Source organism: Schistocerca serialis, chromosome 6 (assembly GCF_023864345.2).
Source record: "Schistocerca serialis cubense isolate TAMUIC-IGC-003099 chromosome 6, iqSchSeri2.2, whole genome shotgun sequence".
NCBI classification, from domain to species: Eukaryota; Metazoa; Arthropoda; class Insecta; order Orthoptera; family Acrididae; genus Schistocerca; species Schistocerca serialis.
In genome coordinates, this window is record NC_064643.1 from 57,387,618 (window position 1) to 57,404,370 (window position 16,753).

The 16,753-nt window shown below is 47.0% G+C and overlaps 1 protein-coding gene across 1 annotated transcript in view; it reads right to left on the reverse strand.

Annotated features, from left to right (window-relative positions):
• Positions 1-16,753, reverse strand: part of LOC126484260 (zwei Ig domain protein zig-8-like) — a 442,308-nt gene that overhangs the window by 36,931 nt on the left and 388,624 nt on the right. Inside the window, exon 7 of the mRNA XM_050107679.1 lies at positions 16,435-16,569. Within this exon, the coding sequence (XP_049963636.1) occupies positions 16,435-16,569 (135 nt within the window). The remainder of the gene's footprint in view (positions 1-16,434; positions 16,570-16,753) is intronic.

Consider the following 16,753-nt stretch of genomic DNA (forward strand, 5'->3'; position numbering starts at 1 on the left):
GCCATCTGGCAGGTGAATCCAGATTTGGAAATGATCACTGCCGTGCAAGTCAGCAACCACTTCCCAGTGAGCACTCGTGGCAAGAGCTGGAGAGCAAAGCGAGAGATCAATGGCAGAGAACGACCCAGTCGCCGTGCAGAAATGAGTACTCTGTCCTCCATTGAGCAAGTAGGCACAGGATGACAGGAGAAGCCTCTCAATCGCTCTACCCTTGGGGCAGGTAATTGCAAAGCACATTGTGGGCATTAAAATCACCACAAATAATGAAAGGCTGGGGGAGCTGTGTAAGAAGGTCGGTGAGGGCCGCTTCATCAAGAGCATCATGTGGGGGCAAATAAAGTGAACATACAGTCAATGGATGACGCACGTGCACGGACACAGCGTAAGTGAGAGAGGCGAGGAGTGGTAGTCCGTCCTGACGAAAACACCTACGCCTCCTCTAGCTCTCTCTCCACGCAGGTCGTCCTTTTTGTGGAGTGTATAGCCTCGTATCTCAGGGGAGTATGATGGATGGAAATACGTCTCCTGGAGACAGAGATACAGTGGTCTACCCTGAGAGATTAGACGAAGTTCCTCCACATGCGTCCTGAACCCTTGCAAGTTCCACTGGAATATGGGAGCCATCTATGTTGGGGGTAGCACCTTCATCCTGTCTCTCCGACGGGGCGGGGAGACCGCAGCAGGTGGAGGGGCAGGCGTGGGACGAGATAATTGCCCCACACATGCATCGTACTCCATCAACTCTGGGGAAGAGTCAGATGAAGCCTCACGTAAAACAACATCCGCATGGTCAGATGGTTTACCACGGGATTTGACCCGCTGTTGCTGCTGTACAGTAGCTTTCTGTGGTTTGGTGGACTTTGGGGGAGCTGATGTGGGAGTGTTAATTGGCGCACTGGGCTTGGGAACAACCTCAGCTGTTGGAGGCGCGAGGGGCAGGACCAAGTTCGCCACTGTACCTTTGTCTGCCGTTCGAGTAGGGGCCACTGTCTCTGAAACACTATCTGCGTTGCAAGAGCACTGACAGCTGCAGGTGTTAGTGCCAGCACTCACCACCTCAGTCTGCGTTGAGGCATCGACTTTTGGAGTAGGCTTCTGTACCAGGGATGCAAAAGATGTAGCAAATGTGGGAAGTTGCATCGACTTATAAATAATCTTGGCCTCACCATAGGGGATACGCTTGGTTGTTTTTATTTCCTGGACCTTGCGTTCCTCTAAAAATATGCGGCAGTCCCTACTCCAAACAGGGTGCTTCCCAGAGCAATTAATACATTTAGCCGGAGACGAGCAACGAACTCCTTCATGAGCAGCCTGACCACAGTTTCCACAAGTCGCTTCGCCTTTACAGCCTAAGGCGGTATGCCCAAAACGCTGGCATTTAAAACAGCGCATTGGGGTCGGGAAATAAGGCCTCACACTAAGGCGAAGGAAGCCAGCTTTAACACGTTCAGGAAGTTTTGTGCTACTGAAGGTCAGAATAAAGGAGTCGAATTTGACAAGAGTGCCATCAACTCTCTTCATGATGTGTTGGACATCAACGATACCTTCTGGAGCCCACTCACGTTGCAGTTCTTCCTTGGGAAGATCAACTAGATCCCAGCATGTCACAACACCTTTGCTGTAGTTCAAGGTGCTGTGCAATTGAGTGTCTATGGCATACTCTCCAAGGCATTTAGCAGATCGGAGATTAGTTGCTTGCTGGGAAGTGAAAGTTTCCACTAGCAAGGTCCCACTACGTAAGCGCTTCTCCGATTTTAAGGAGCCACACATTCCTTCCAATCCCTTTTGTATATAGAAGGGCGAAACCTTCTCAAAACTACCCTCCTTCCGTTTCACAATGAGAAACACATTCGGATTACCAAAATGCATTCTGTTACCTAAGACTGGACTTTTTAAAGAAGCGCCGGAAGCAGGGGGACTGACTGCACGGGCCCTCTTAAGAGACTGGGTGTTAGAACCTTCCAGCGGCCCACCCTTTCCGCTGGGAGGAAGAAAAGAGGATTTCGAAGGATCCATCTCGGTCCCACGAGCAGCTAGGGAACTACAAGTCCACCTAGACAGAGCCCCACGTGCCTAGGTAAGCCTTATACAACTCAGGTGCGGCAGGTTCCCCAGAGGTTGCCCGCTATCAACTGTTCCACCTCAACGGCCATGCATCTGATCAGCGCGCAGTACACCTTGAGATTGAGGTTTTTTTTTATAGAGGTTTATTCCATCCTCGCGAACCGGGCGGTCAAGCCAAGATCCCCATTCCCTGAGACACACAACGTTCCACGGCCGCGCCGCACGGTGGTCGCTGAAGTATGCCCAGAGGCTACGGTGACAGGGGACGGGCGGCGCTTACCAGTCCCCAGCTCAGGAACCCCGGGGTCGCCAAGCCCGTACCCAGCAAATGAATGCTGAGCCCCTGGGGGCACATCGATACTGAGCTGAATGTAAAACGTAATTTGCTATGGGGAAAAGTTCACCGCAGGTCAAATGCGGCAGTCTCTATCTTACAATTACGTGCCAATGGGTAGCAGGGTAATGCAGGCTGTGATAACTAAATACTCTGTGTTGGACTACCATTGAGAAGTTCTCATCTCTAACAAACATAAAAACAGCTGTGACTTAAAAAATATTTTTTTAAAAATTTATTACGATAGATGTAGTCCAATTGATTGTTGTCACAGCTCCCAGAGGTTTGCTCTTAAACTGCTGTTTAAGTTGTGCAGAACAGTCGATGAAACGACAGGACTTAACAGCAGACTGGAAGCTGAGCACCGTTTCCTGATATATTAGTACTCACATATTTATTTTGTAACTCAGCGTATTTCTGTCAACGTGAAATTTAAGTGACTAACACAACATCGGCCTTTTAAGATTTTATAAAAAGCAATGAAACAAACACAATTTGTTACAAATAGTTTCATTATTCCTCAGACTAACTGTCTTGACAATGTATCCCCCTCTCCATGCCCCCAAACCAGCTGTGGAAACATTTTCTCCACTGTGCTGTTGGTTTAAACACATCACTTTGGCAGCGTTCCTCAGCTCCTGGACAGTACCAAAAGCTCACTTCACCCATCTAGCGTACTAAAATGCTGCCACGTTACCAGTCCGCGCCTGCCAGTCTAACTTTTCTCCTGGCAGTGTCAATATTTCCGTCGCACTGGTCCTTATTACAACCAAATTTTCAAATCTTGTGACGAAGTTTGTGTGGCTAATCATTATGGTTACACAATCTCAGCGACACGATATGTTTAGAATATTGCATGTACTAAGGTGTGGAAATGTCTCCATGGTGCATAAATTGATTTCTGATTCTGTGTTGTAAAATGGATATATCTGTATATCAAGCAACCTCTGTACGCATACTTTAAGGTTTGCAGATGTTCATCATTGACTGAAAGGAACTATATTAAAATCGATGTTTCCTGGATCGCTGGAAAACTAAACGCTGTGACTGTGTCATGACTCATGACATTAAGTCTTTCAACATGTAGCAGAGACTTCTGCTTTTTTCTGAAGCTCAGATATACTCCATTGTTCTATGTGGGTTTGATTACGCTCCTCCATCCAAGGGGCGCCGCGTCTGCTTTTTGCTCGCTGGTCTTGCTCTAGCCCGCTGGCCACTGTCTTCTTCTGGAAGATGTGCCTATCACATGCTTTTTAAGGTTTTCATTTTTACGAGTCCGAAGTTTTCTTTGGTATTTCTTAACGTGGACGTTGTAGTTTTAAGGTTAGAATTAAAGAAAGTGCAAGGTCTTTTAGGTCACACTGTTTCCATGCATTCATTTGAGGAGATCGTACACATCTTTTACGAATGAAGTCTGTAATTTTTTCCTGTTTCGTCACAGACATCCTTGGTGGATGCCATTCTGGTAATTGGATCCCCTGATTGCCCTAACACAGAGGCGGCAAGATTCCGGCTCATGGACCACGTCCGGGCACAAGTGCAGATGCGCTCTGCCTCACTGCACATTTCCCCCACCGCCACGTCACGCCGACTGAGAACGAAGAGGGGAGGGGAAAGAGGGAGAAACTGCGAACGCGCCGCATTTAACTTGCAGTGTAGACGCACTGCGTAGGATTTGGGTTTATATTTCACATTTTTCAACAACACAGTTTAAAAACGAAACAAATTTTCAGTATCATTTAATTATTTTTGGAGCACTGAAGACATAATATAAATTTTTTCTTGTATAAACTTTTACATACAGACAGGCGCAGACAATTTCACACAGTTCGGCCTCAAGTCACCCTGTAATAGTGACATTTAGTTATATAATCGAAAAACGATCTTTCACAGCGTTCTGTCGATCGAAATACAGTAACGCATTTACAACCCCATTATGGAGCGTTGGCAACTACCTGAGGAAAGCAATACAGATATTATGGACAGTTTTAAAGTAAAAATATTTCTCATTACAGTTAGGATTACTGTGCAGGTGAATCAAATGCGTCTGTACGTGCACAGGATGCTTTCAAGTGAAACGGAAACGGTCTTCTAAAACAGCTCGAAAACAGATGTAAGATTGACAGTGTCCTCAAAACCTTTAAAAACTATCCTTTTAATTCTTTCAACGCCACAGTGAGTTCTTCAAACCTCACGTTTCTTTTAACGGCAGTGAGCTTACGGAATTGTACTGTCTTTGTCAGAATGTGTCCCTTCTACAACCCAAGTTTTCTAAATGCACCCCCCTCAAATTAGGAAGAAATTATTTTGCAATGACTTCTTGTCAGCAGTGTGTAGTGCAGTCCATTTACAATGCGGAACCTGTAATCCATTCCAAATATTCTCATTTTCGTTCCTGTACTCCTTTTTCCTTCATCAATTTGACATCAGTGAAGTTTAAATCGAAAAATCGTTGCTACTTCAGAGATTTTACCATGCATACCACCAATTTCTTCACGTGCTCCAGGCCTGAATATTTAGCGCTAAGTATTTCTCGATTTACAGAACAATCAATCCGGTCTTCGACCTTTGTCATCTTTTTGTGTTTCATTGTTAATAAAATCTTTAAATACTTTCTGTATGGTACTGTAATGTTGTTCCATAGTAAATATGCAGTACCCGTAACATATGCGAACTGATAATTCTCATCCTTCTCTTCTGTCATACACATCGAATTTAAAGAATTCGATAGATCATTAGACTGCCCCTTCCTGTGCAAACAGATACTGGAGCTAAGAAGGTAATTCGGATCACAAAATGGTGAAGAATGAATAGCGCTGACTCCACGATTCTGCTGAACAGAGAGGGTTGTCCCGGCCGGAAAATGAGGTGTTCCAGGTACTTCCGTGAGGGACCGAGGAAGCCGAGCGACAGGCCGGGCACTGGCCAGCACGCGGCCCACACTCGGTGCACATGCGAAGTTTGGCACGCTGAGGCTGGCTCTGCTCTAATGCGTCTGAGCCCTTTTTCCTCAGTTCTTCGTACAGGCCTTTATTTGCATTCAATAATAGGGTTTCGCCTGCTACATAACAGCTGGCTTCAGAACCGGTTCATGGTGATGTACACTGATGACTCAAAACGTAATGACAACCAACCACCGCGACGTTGGATACCGCCTCGTAGCGTTGTTGGCACGTAACGCGGTAGCAAAAGTACGTAAGCGGACTAGCTACTGACGGGGGATCACACAAGCGAAGATATGGGCTGCAGATGGGGGATTCCATTGGCATAAGTGGCACTGACATATGGCAGGTTATTATTACATAGAGCTTGTGTACGAGTTTCTCGGAAATGGCGAAGCTGGTCGAATGTTTCGTGCTACTGTCGTGAGGATCTATGGAAAGAGATACAAGCACAGTGAGACTACCACTAGGGGATAATGGTTGGACATCGACGACTCTTCACAGAAAGTGGGGTTCGGAGGCTTGTCTGCCCAGGCAGGACAGGTGGCATCTTTTCCGAAAGGGCACAGCGCTGGTGCACACACCAGTGTTCCAGAGCACACCGTCCATCGTACGTTGTAGAACATGTAGCTCCACAGCAGATCATCCTTCCGTGTTCACATGTTGACCCAACGACGTGGTGAAAGGCGGCTCTAAATGTGCAGCGCGCTACGGACGCAGAAGTATTATTCTGATGGGAGAAGTATCACGCTGTGGTAGACGTTAACCTGCGCTTGCATCGGAGAAATCTGATAACTGCGAATCACCTGCATTCCTTCACGCTTGATGGATTTCCCGTGGGCGACGTCATCTTTCACCAGGAAAACTGTACGTGATTGGGAGCCAGAACTTTGATTCAGTAATCTGTAGAGTAACATAGTGAACTCACGTTGATGTCTCGGCGACCAAAGCCCTCTGTGTCACTATTGGTGCTATCACCGCGCACGCGAATCAGCGGCCCGTTATTTACGCGAGTTACATGACCTGTGCGTAGACATCTAATGCCAAACTCCCCCACAAACCTACCAACAAATTGTCGGATGCCTTACACGCAGAATGAGGGATGCACTTCGTTCTAAACATGGATAAACAAGCTATTAAGCAGGTGGTCATAATGTTTTGACTCATCAGATTATCTTCGTTAGTTTTTAGGTAAGTTACTTTCTGCTATAGATCATGCGCGACGTTTGCTACGCTGTTTCAAGCTTAGGGGTACGTTCCTTATGTGTTTCCCTTTCCAGTCCATTTTACATAATGATCACACCATGCTGCTTAAATTTTCTGTGCGGCCTTTTTCCGGGTCGCTAGATATTTCTTTCTGTTTTCTCAAATGGTATATGCAGCCACATTGGTTGGCGGTTTCGTTTAACATCTCAATTTCAATCCCAGCCGTTTGAACGCTGTTTGACGGAATGGCAAAATCACTGGCGAAAGCTAAATAGTCTACCATGGTTCACTTGGATAAATTCCGATTTTTATCGGGCTATAGTCGGTTCAAGAACACGGTTGAAAAGCATCGGAGAAAGTCCACGACTTTCCCTGACTCCTACTTTGATCTCCAAAGAGTCTACGAGTGATAACAGGAACTTCGCCTTGCAATCTATATACGTCGTGGTGGCTGCAATTTCTGCGAGAAATTAATGACCTATGCGGAATTCATTAGAGATCTTTATCAGGAATCTTTCCTACTGAATCGTATTCTTTCTTCAAGGCGACAAAGCTGACACATACTGCTTAGACCTTAGAGTATAATATCTGATGATTCTTTTAAGGCTGTGGGTCTGTTAGATAAGATGTCCGCCTGCTTAGCAGGGTGGTAACGTGTCCGCCTCCCATGGAATGACGTAAGACTCGCACTTGGCGGCCCAACTTCCCCGGGTGGGGCCCCCAGGCCAACGATGCCATACGCTCATTTCCATTTTTGTTAGATTAGATTATATCAGGTTCAGTTTTCATTCCACAGACCCACAATATCATCTATGTGGTCTTTCCAATTTCAGTTGCTCGTAATTGTAATTCCTAGGTATTTAGTCGAATTGACAGCCCTTAGATTTGTGCGATTTATCGTATACCCAAAATTTTTCGGTTTTCTTTTAGTAACCATGTGGATGATCTCGCACGTTTCTTTGTTCAGTACCAATTGCCACTTTTCGCACCATACAGAAATTCTCCCTAGATCGTTTTGTAATTGGAATTGATTGTCTGATGATTTTGTTAGATGGTAAATTACTGCATCATCTGCAAACAATCTCAAGGGGCTGCTCAGATTATCACCTATATCATTTATGTAAATCAGGAACAGCAGAGGGCCTATGACACTACCTTGCGGAACGCCAGATATCACTTCTACTCGTTGATTTACCGTCCATCACTACGAACTGTGACCTCTCCGAGAGGAAATCACGAATCTAGTCACACAACTGAGACGATGATCCATATGCACGCAATTTGGTTAATAGTCGCTTGTGAGGCACAGTATCGAAAGTCTTCTGCAAATCTAGGAATATGGAATCGATCTGAGATCCCTTGCCGACAGCACTCATTACTTCATGGGAATAAAGAGCACAAGAAGGATATTTTCTGAATCCGTGTTGGTTGTATATCAATAAGTCATTTTCTTCAAGGTGATTCATAACGTTACAGTATATGCTCCAGAATCCTACTGGAAATTGAGGTCAGTGATATGTGTCTGTAATTCAATGGGTTACTAGTATTTCCTTTCTTGAATATTGGTGTGAACTGCGCTACTTTCCAGTCTTTAGGAACAGACCTTTCGTCAAGTGAGCGGTTGCATATGATTGCTAAGAAAGGTGCTATTGTGTCTGCATACAAGGTACCTGGTTGGTATACCATCTGCACCGGAAGACTTGCCTTTCTTAAGCGATTTGAGTTGTTTCGCAACACCTAAGATACCTACTTTTATGTCACTCATGCTAATAACTATTCTGGTTTCGAATTCTGAAATATTTACTTCGTCTTCTTTCGTGAAGGAATTACGGAAAAATGTATTTAGTAACTCCGCTTTAGTGGCACCATCAGCGGTAACATTTTTTTTCTTTTTTTTTTTGCCACTGGTGTATTTTATATACGACCAGAATCTCTTTGGGTCTACCATATTTTTGAGACAATATTACTTTGTGGGAACTATTAAAAGCATCTCGCATTGACCTCTGCATTAAATTTCGAGCTTCCCTGAAACTTAGCCAGTCTTGGGGATTTTGTGTTCATCTGAATTTGGCATGCTTTTTTTGTTGCTTCTGCAACAGTGCTCTGAAGTGTTTTCTGTACCACTGTGGATCATTCCCGTCTCTTATTAACTTATGCGTTATGAATGTGTCTAATGCTGTCGAGACTGTATCTTTGAATTTGAGCCATATCTGGTCTACACTTACATAATTATCTTGGAAGCAATGGAGACTCTCTCTTAGGAAGGCATCAAGCGAATTTTTATCTGCTGTTTTAAGTAGATATATTTTGCGTTTATTTTTGGTGGTTTTAGTTGATATGGTTTTGACCCTCGCTACAATGACCTTGTGTTCACTAATCCCTGTGTCCGTCATGACGCTCTCTATTAGATCAGGAGAGCTACCCAAACACGACACACTTCCACCAGTTTCCGAAGACACAAGCTCTCCATCGAAACTTGCAGGAATAGCACTCCAGGAAGGAAGGCTACTGCGGAGATCTGGCTTAGGCACAACCTTGTGGATACTTCGAGAGTGAAAGTTTTTGTCTGCAGCGGAGTGTACACTGATATGAAATTCCCTGGCGGATTAAAACTGTGTGCCAGACCACGACTCGAAGTCGGAACCTACACTTTTCTCGCGCAAGTCTTTTACCGACCTTTTGTTTCCGACTTTTTTCCGGTCGATCGCCTTAGCATTTCGTTTTTCGAGTTTATTAAAATCCTTTATTAACAACTACACCAATTGTAACACAAAAACACTTCTAGAGCTCACCACATGCGACGTCGATACTTCATGAGCGCCGCAGCCTACCAATATTTTTTATTTTTTTATTTTTATTATTATTATTATTATTATTTTGTGTGGAGGAGCACAGGCAGTGATAGGCTGGAGGTGCAAGGCGGGCAGGGGTCGAGTTCCGAGGCCTGGCGCGATGTGTTCCCCTCCCACCATCAGGATGGACCGTCACAATGTTTTCCATTTTTATTATATTTATTATTTTTTAAAATATGAATTAAGGATCAGCGATACAATGGAGCCATATGCCAAAAATTATGACACCATGTGAACTAAAAAGTGCCATCTTGCCCGCTGGGAACACCTTATCGAAGCGGGGGAGAGTAAGACGCAGACGTCATTTCAACAGTCGTCAACAGGCGTCAACCGTCGGGGTGTCCGGGGATGCTGCACACAGTCAGAGACTGTTTCCGTTACCCTATGTGGATCGTGGAAACATCACGTCTGCAAGTCAACTTCTTCTCACAGCCAGCACACCCCAGCTGGGCGGTGGGTCCACGAACAACGACCCCGAATTGTTAGCAAAAAGTTTCCGGTATTTCGTTCTGCTTGTTAAGACCATGAACTCGTCCATCATGTATTGCCATAAATCGAAGACTTCCTTTTAGCCGTAGCAGTACATGTAATGTATCGCCATTCCCTTCACCCAATTGTACGCATTGATCCGGGTTATCGAGAAATAGACAGCCTCAGGATGAAAGAAGTCCATGGGCACAATAGAGAGAAAGGGGTGTCGAGGCAGAAAAGCCACTGAAACTTCCTGGCAGATTAAAATTGTGTGAAGGACCGAGACTTGAACTCAGGACCTTTGCCTTTCACGGGCAACTGCTCTACCAACCTTTTTTTTATGTGGCTCGAACCCTGGATCTCCAGCTTACATTGCAGACGCTCTATCCATCTTTTTTAAATTTTTTTTTACATAGTCCACGAGAGGAAAAAAATCTCCAAACCGAGCTGGGAATCGAACCCAGGCCTGCTACATAGTAGGCAAACACGTTACCACTTTTTTTAGTAAAGTGCTCTACCAACTTTTTGTTTTTTGTGTTGTTATTTGTTTTTTACTTTTTGTTTTCTTTATTTTTTTAATTGTAAATTATTTCCTCAACCAATCTTTTTTTTTATATATGGAAAAAGGCGTCTTTCAGTTACGACAAACAAAATTAGAATGTACATCCGTAGCAACAACAGAACAAGAGTTCCTTCTAAACTATGAAATAGAATTTGAAACCAATAGTGTGATGATAGATAATAAAGAAAGGAAAATGTAACCAAATCCGGCACGCCATTCCATGTGCATGGCCCATCTGCATACAGATTCCATGTTCCAAACTGGTACAACATTTCGCAGCGTGTGGAGCCCCATGAAGGCGGTCATCCTCTGTGACGGGGGTTATCGAAGACACTGCGCAAATAGTTCGCAAACAGTTGTCGGTATCGGGGTGTACACTCGAGTGTGCTATGACTGTCCGGGAGAAATGGCCAGTATTCAAGCACCATCTTCTCATCATCTCGAAAGAGGTAGTATATGGACATGCCTTTAAACCATGTGAGTGCGTGAGTCTTCGCAGGTGGGAAATAAGTATCCTCTGGACAAAGGAGGAGCCGTGGCTCAGTTGTGCGAGGCGCGATACGTAGGTAGCAGGCGATGATCTTCTGCACCAGCAGCCATACCTCTAACGCCGATCCACATGTTAAGCGGTGTTCGTCAGTATCCACGAGGTGGCAACGTGGGCAAAGGGGAGAGTCCGCCATCCCAATAGCGTGCAGCCTTTGTCGTGTTACAACCTTCCCGTTCACCACCTGGTACCACGCGGCTCGTACCCGCGTGGGGAGGAACGGCTTCTGGACCGCTCTCCACACTGCAGGCCATAGGGTCGTAGGGCTCTTCCTCTCGATCACATTGCGAGGGATGGACCTTAGCAGCAGTCTGTAAACGTCTCTCGCCTTGGGAGTGCGAGTGTTGGGAAGGTCTGGGTGCATGTAACTGTACTCAAGAATAAATGCCGAGAGGTGCGAGAGTGAGGGTGTAATGTGCGCAACCGTGACAGGTGGCAGAAGAGACGCCCGTAGGGGAAGCATCTTTGTGGGTCCACAATTTCATTATTGTGCACAAGTATAACGCTGTAGCCCTCGCTCGTACATTTATAAGTCCCAATCCGCCATCAAGCGGAGGGACGGTGAGTGTTTCGTAGCGGGCTTTGAATAGGTGTCCGGCGGTAAGGTAATATCCAAACGCTGCTTGCAGTCTGTGTGCCATCGCTGTCGATATCGGTAGGACGTGGGCCATGTGGATCATCTTAGTCGCAACGTGAAGGGTGAGGTATTCCACACGCTGTAGGAGGTCCATCCGTCGAAGTAAGTTATGGCGAACTTCTGTGCGTATTGCCTGTAGTAATCGTGCATAGTTCATGGCAGCCGTGCGGCGCACATCCTGTGTAAATGTTATGTCCAAGAACCGCATCTTGTTAACTAGTGGGAGTGGGGCTAAAGCGTCCTCCTGTAGACCTCTCCCAATGGGCATCGCTGCCGACTTGGCCACATTCATGAGGCTGCCCGCTGCCAATCCATAGCGATTGATCCATTGTATCACCGAGCGTACCTCGTCACCAGAGCGGACAAGTAATAGAAGGTCATCAGCATATATCCTGCAGTGAAAGGTGTGATCCCTCAATGACATGCCTGAGAGCCTGTTTGTCAACCCTCCGACAAGTAGTTCGAGTGCGATCGCATAAAGGTTCATGGAGGGTGGGCACCCTTGGCGAACTGACCGTCGGATCGGAAAGGGACCCGCAATCCATCCATTCACCAGTACACGGGATGCAGCTCCACGGAAAAGGCGCTGAAAGATGTCGAGAAAGGCAGGTGGGAAGCCCATGTGGGCCATAACGGACAGAAGGAACTTGTGGTGACCTCTGTCGAATGCGTGGTCGAAATCAATTGTGATCAGAGCAGGCGACAGGATGCGGGCTGCCATGGCGGGTCCGCGTCATCCGGCGGCAGTTGAGTGATTCGACGTTGGTTACATTCTGATCTGAGGTGTCCCTCCTTCCCACAACCAGAGCAGGTCTTCGGTTGCCCATCGTAGATGACGATGCCACGGCAGCCACCGATATTAAGATATGACGGTACATGTCTTTTAAGTTCTATTCGGACCTGGCGGACTCCGTTTAGCACAGGATATGTCTGGAATTGAGTCCATTTTTCCGCAATATGATCATGGACCGTGCCGTAGGGGCGCAGCGCTGTCACGACGTCCTCGGCCGGTAGTTCGAAAGGAAGTTCGAAAATTCTGATCGTGCGAAGTCCCATGCCAGAATAATCGACGTGCACAGTCCCCACATTGCCATCAGGATGGCAGAAACGGAGGCCGTGTTTCGTGTCCCGCAGGATCCGTTCACATGTTGCGTCGTTGATGATCTTGACATATACGATACTACTCACAATGGGCAAGTGAATGCCGAGAATGTCGGTCGCCGGGATTTTAACTTTTTCTCGTAGAAATCGTTTGACTTCGGGTGCTTTGGGCCGTGAAAATTCGTTTCGGAACGTAAATTTGAGCGTCGATTTTCTGTATTGGTGCGCCATAGTGATCTATATGCTGAGTACGGCAAGCGCGAAACGGCCGAGTACGATGTAAACAACAGGAGCGCTCGCTCCGCGGCAGGAACACAAACAGCGCGTCCTCACCGCAGCACAGCCAAAGGCCAACTGCCAACTGAGCTATCCAACACGACTCACACCCCGTCGTCACAGCATTACTTCTGCCAGTACCTCGTCTCCTACGTTCCAAACTTTACAGAAGCTCTCCTGCGAACCTTGCAGAACTAGCACCCCTGAAAGAAAGGATGCTGAGGAGACATGGCTAATCCACAGCCTGGGGGATGTTTCCAGAATGAGAATTTCTCTCTGCAGCGGAGTGTGCGCTGATATGAAACTTCCTGGCAGATTAAAACTGTGTGCCGGACCGAGACTCGAACTCGGGACCTTTGCCTTTCGCGGGCAAGTGCTCTACCATCTGAGCTACCGAAGCACGACTCCCGCCTCGTCCTCATTCAGTAAAGCCACTATCTGGAGGAACAGTTTCCAGCACTCGCGTGAGGGCCTACAGTTCAATCTGTATTCGTTCATGTCTATCGTCGAGCACCGGGTTTACATGGGATGGTCAGCAAGGTGAACGGCATGTAGACTTCGTCGCGTCGGAAATTTCTCGTTAGTGACCACATACGACGTCGACCGCACTAAAGTGGACAGGAAGGGCGCGTTGATGGCTCGCCAAACCCGCGTCCAGTTGACCGTGAGGTGGCGTCGTACAGTGTCATTAGCCGGACTCCAGCGTTGGAGGGCACAATAACGAATCTTTGCTGTCGGTTTCTGTGTCTCCGGTGTAACTCCCAATGAGAAAACATCCTAATGTGAGACAGCGGGGGCGAGAAATGTTCAACAGGTACCAGTGGGCACAAAGTGTTGTTAACACTTCTGCCATCAGGGTGCCATCAAAATTATCTGTTGGTGAAAGCCAGAGTGCTGCACTGAGCGAAGGTATAGTGCCAGATCTCTGTGCTTGACGTAATGAGTCCAACACGTTCGTTGTGTGTGTGTGTGTGTGTGTGTATGTGTGTGTGTGTGGGTGTGTGGGTGGGTGGGTGGCCGGGAGGGGGGGGAGGGGGGGTATAAGGTAAGAGGAACAAAGAGGATTGTAGAAACTGCACCAGCATTTACCACATGTCAGAACACCGCCTGTATCCTGGAAGCCACCATGTCTGTGATGGGTAATACTTGTAATACTTGGGTGTAATGTTTAAACTGAGAAGCCATGTACACATTGACATACCGAGCTAGTAGCAAAATACCCAACGATTCAAATTTGCTGAGGCGAGCCTGAGTGCGGGGTTTTCGTAAGACCTGACGACACGTAAAGGCCGCCGTACGTTGTATTTGTTGATGGAACTATATCCTGGTACATTTTAGCATTGGGACCATGTCAGGGGTACACGCAGTTCTGTCGGCGTGCCTCGTCTCACCTCCATGTAGCGTGATTTCCGTAAGTTGGTCACACTGCCTGCAGCCAGGAAAGTGCTTTCCGTATTTCGTCACCAGCCCGTGCCAAGAACATCGCATTATGGGCATACGTGCCACATCGAAATGTCACGGAGCGCAGGTTAAGTCCTTCAAAGCGTCGCCGCAGTCCGTGAAGGGTGGGTTCGAGGGCAATGGCGAATTACATGGCCGAAAGAGGACAGTCCTGTCTCACGGACCTGTTGACATGGAAGGGGGGCTAACCGACAGCCATTTACCGCAATCCTCGTGACCGCCTGATGGATCAAACGAAGCACAACAGATGTCACTACGTGCGGATGCCGATATGTTCCGTAACTGCACGCAGGAATCCATAACCGACGCGATCGAAAGCACGGTCAAAATCCAGGGCAATAGGAGCACCTCGCAGACGCCATGTTTGCATCAGCGCCACTACGTCTCTATAGGTGCTCAAAGCCGTAAACACATTAGTATTGCCTCCGAGGCAGGTTTGATCAGTGTGAATGGCCGCTATTACCGTAGATATTACCCTCTCACAGAGGATGTTTGTCAACAGTTTTCAGTCTGTGTTTAGCACCGTCAGTGGGCGAAACTCAAGCGGGCGACGACATATGCCGGGTTTGGGCACCAGAATGAAGATGACCTCACTGAATTTAGTTGATACTTGGAAAGCGGGGTTCAGGTGTTATCTGTACATCCCGAAAGACGTTGGCCCCATAAGATGAAAAAACCGTTTGTAAAATTCAAGATGGAGCTTGTCAGGGCCTGGCGTCTTGTTAGTATCACCAGTAAATATAACCTCTCGTAGTTTTTCCAAAGTCACCTTCAACAAGGGCGCAGCACCATCTTGTGGATTCAGAGAGATTGGTAGGTCGGTTGGGACCGCTCTGACTCCAAAATCCATGTTGTGAGAGGTTGTGGCATGTCACATAGTATGTGTCTGCTCGTGTAACAACCGCTATGTAGTAGCTGTCCACGTGATACTTGGCGAATATTTATATCTAAGTGACCTAGCAGACAACGTCGGAAGTTCAAATGTTAAAATGTGTGTGAAATCTTATGGGACTTAACTACTAAGGTCATCAGTCCCTAAGCTTACGAACTACTTAACCTAAAGTATCCTAAGGACAAACACACACACCCATGCCCGAGGGAGGACTCGAATCTCCGCCGGGACCAGCCGCACAGTCCATGACTGCAGCGCCTCAGACTGCTCGGCTATTCCGTGAGGTTTTTCGCTGTTGTGTACAGAGGGGTCGCAACGGGAAATGTAGGAAGACTTGCAGAGGAAGGACGCATCGTGGAAGGAGTGGTAATTTACCCTCAAAATAAACAAATATAACATGGTGTATACGGGTAGACACAAAGACTCATTATTGTATGATTATACTATTGCAGAACTATCAGTGGTAGCAGTGGATTAGTAGAGGAAGTAGAGAAAATGCAAAGAAGAGTAGCACGGATCGTTACGGATTCACTTAGTAAGGACGAAGCCCTCTCGGATACCCTGAGTCAACTCCAGTCGAAGATGCTGCAAGAGAGGCATTCTCCAACACTGTGTAGTTTACTGTTAAAACTGCAAAAGCTGAAGTGCATCCTGGTATATCTCCCGAAGAGAGCATGAATATAAAATTAGACTCGAGCCCCTGCGGGTGCTTACCAGCACCCGTTCCTCCCACCATCCATTCGCAGGTTGAACAGGAAAAGGGAGTGTGGTTCTGAAAGTACCCTGTGTCACACACCGCTAGGTAGTCTGCGGAGTATCGAACGTAGATCTAAAGTTAGCTATGGTCCATCACCTTATTTGCAGATACAGGCTTCAGGTCAAGACATGGCGAAGTATCATCCACTTGCTTCACGTATTGAAACGCTTCACTTCATTAACCGCGTCATTCGTCTCTTTGATCACACTTACAAAACGTTACTACAGAAGACAGTGCAGAAAAAAGAGATACGTGTGCAACGTTTAACAAGCGCTCTTCGTCTAGACCACTGCGAGTGAGGGTGGCCCGCGCTCGCCGCCGGCCGGACTTACGTTCTCGATGATGCAGACGAGCGAGATGGTGCTGCCCTCGCCGATGTGGTACTCGCCGCTGCCCAGGATGAAGGCGGCCGGCGCCACCACGTGCAGGTTGAAGTAGTGCGACATCGTGCCGCCCCCGGTCGCCACCTGCAGCACAGCACAGCAGAGCAGTGAACTAGTGCGTCGCTGCTGGGCCACCCGGGAGGACACACATCCATCACGGCCACTAAACGCAAAGACAATCCCGAATCCCTTGCAGCAAAAAATCAATACCGCCCCGCACGAATAATAGAAGGCAGATTTCAGACTACCTAACAGATCAAAACGAAAA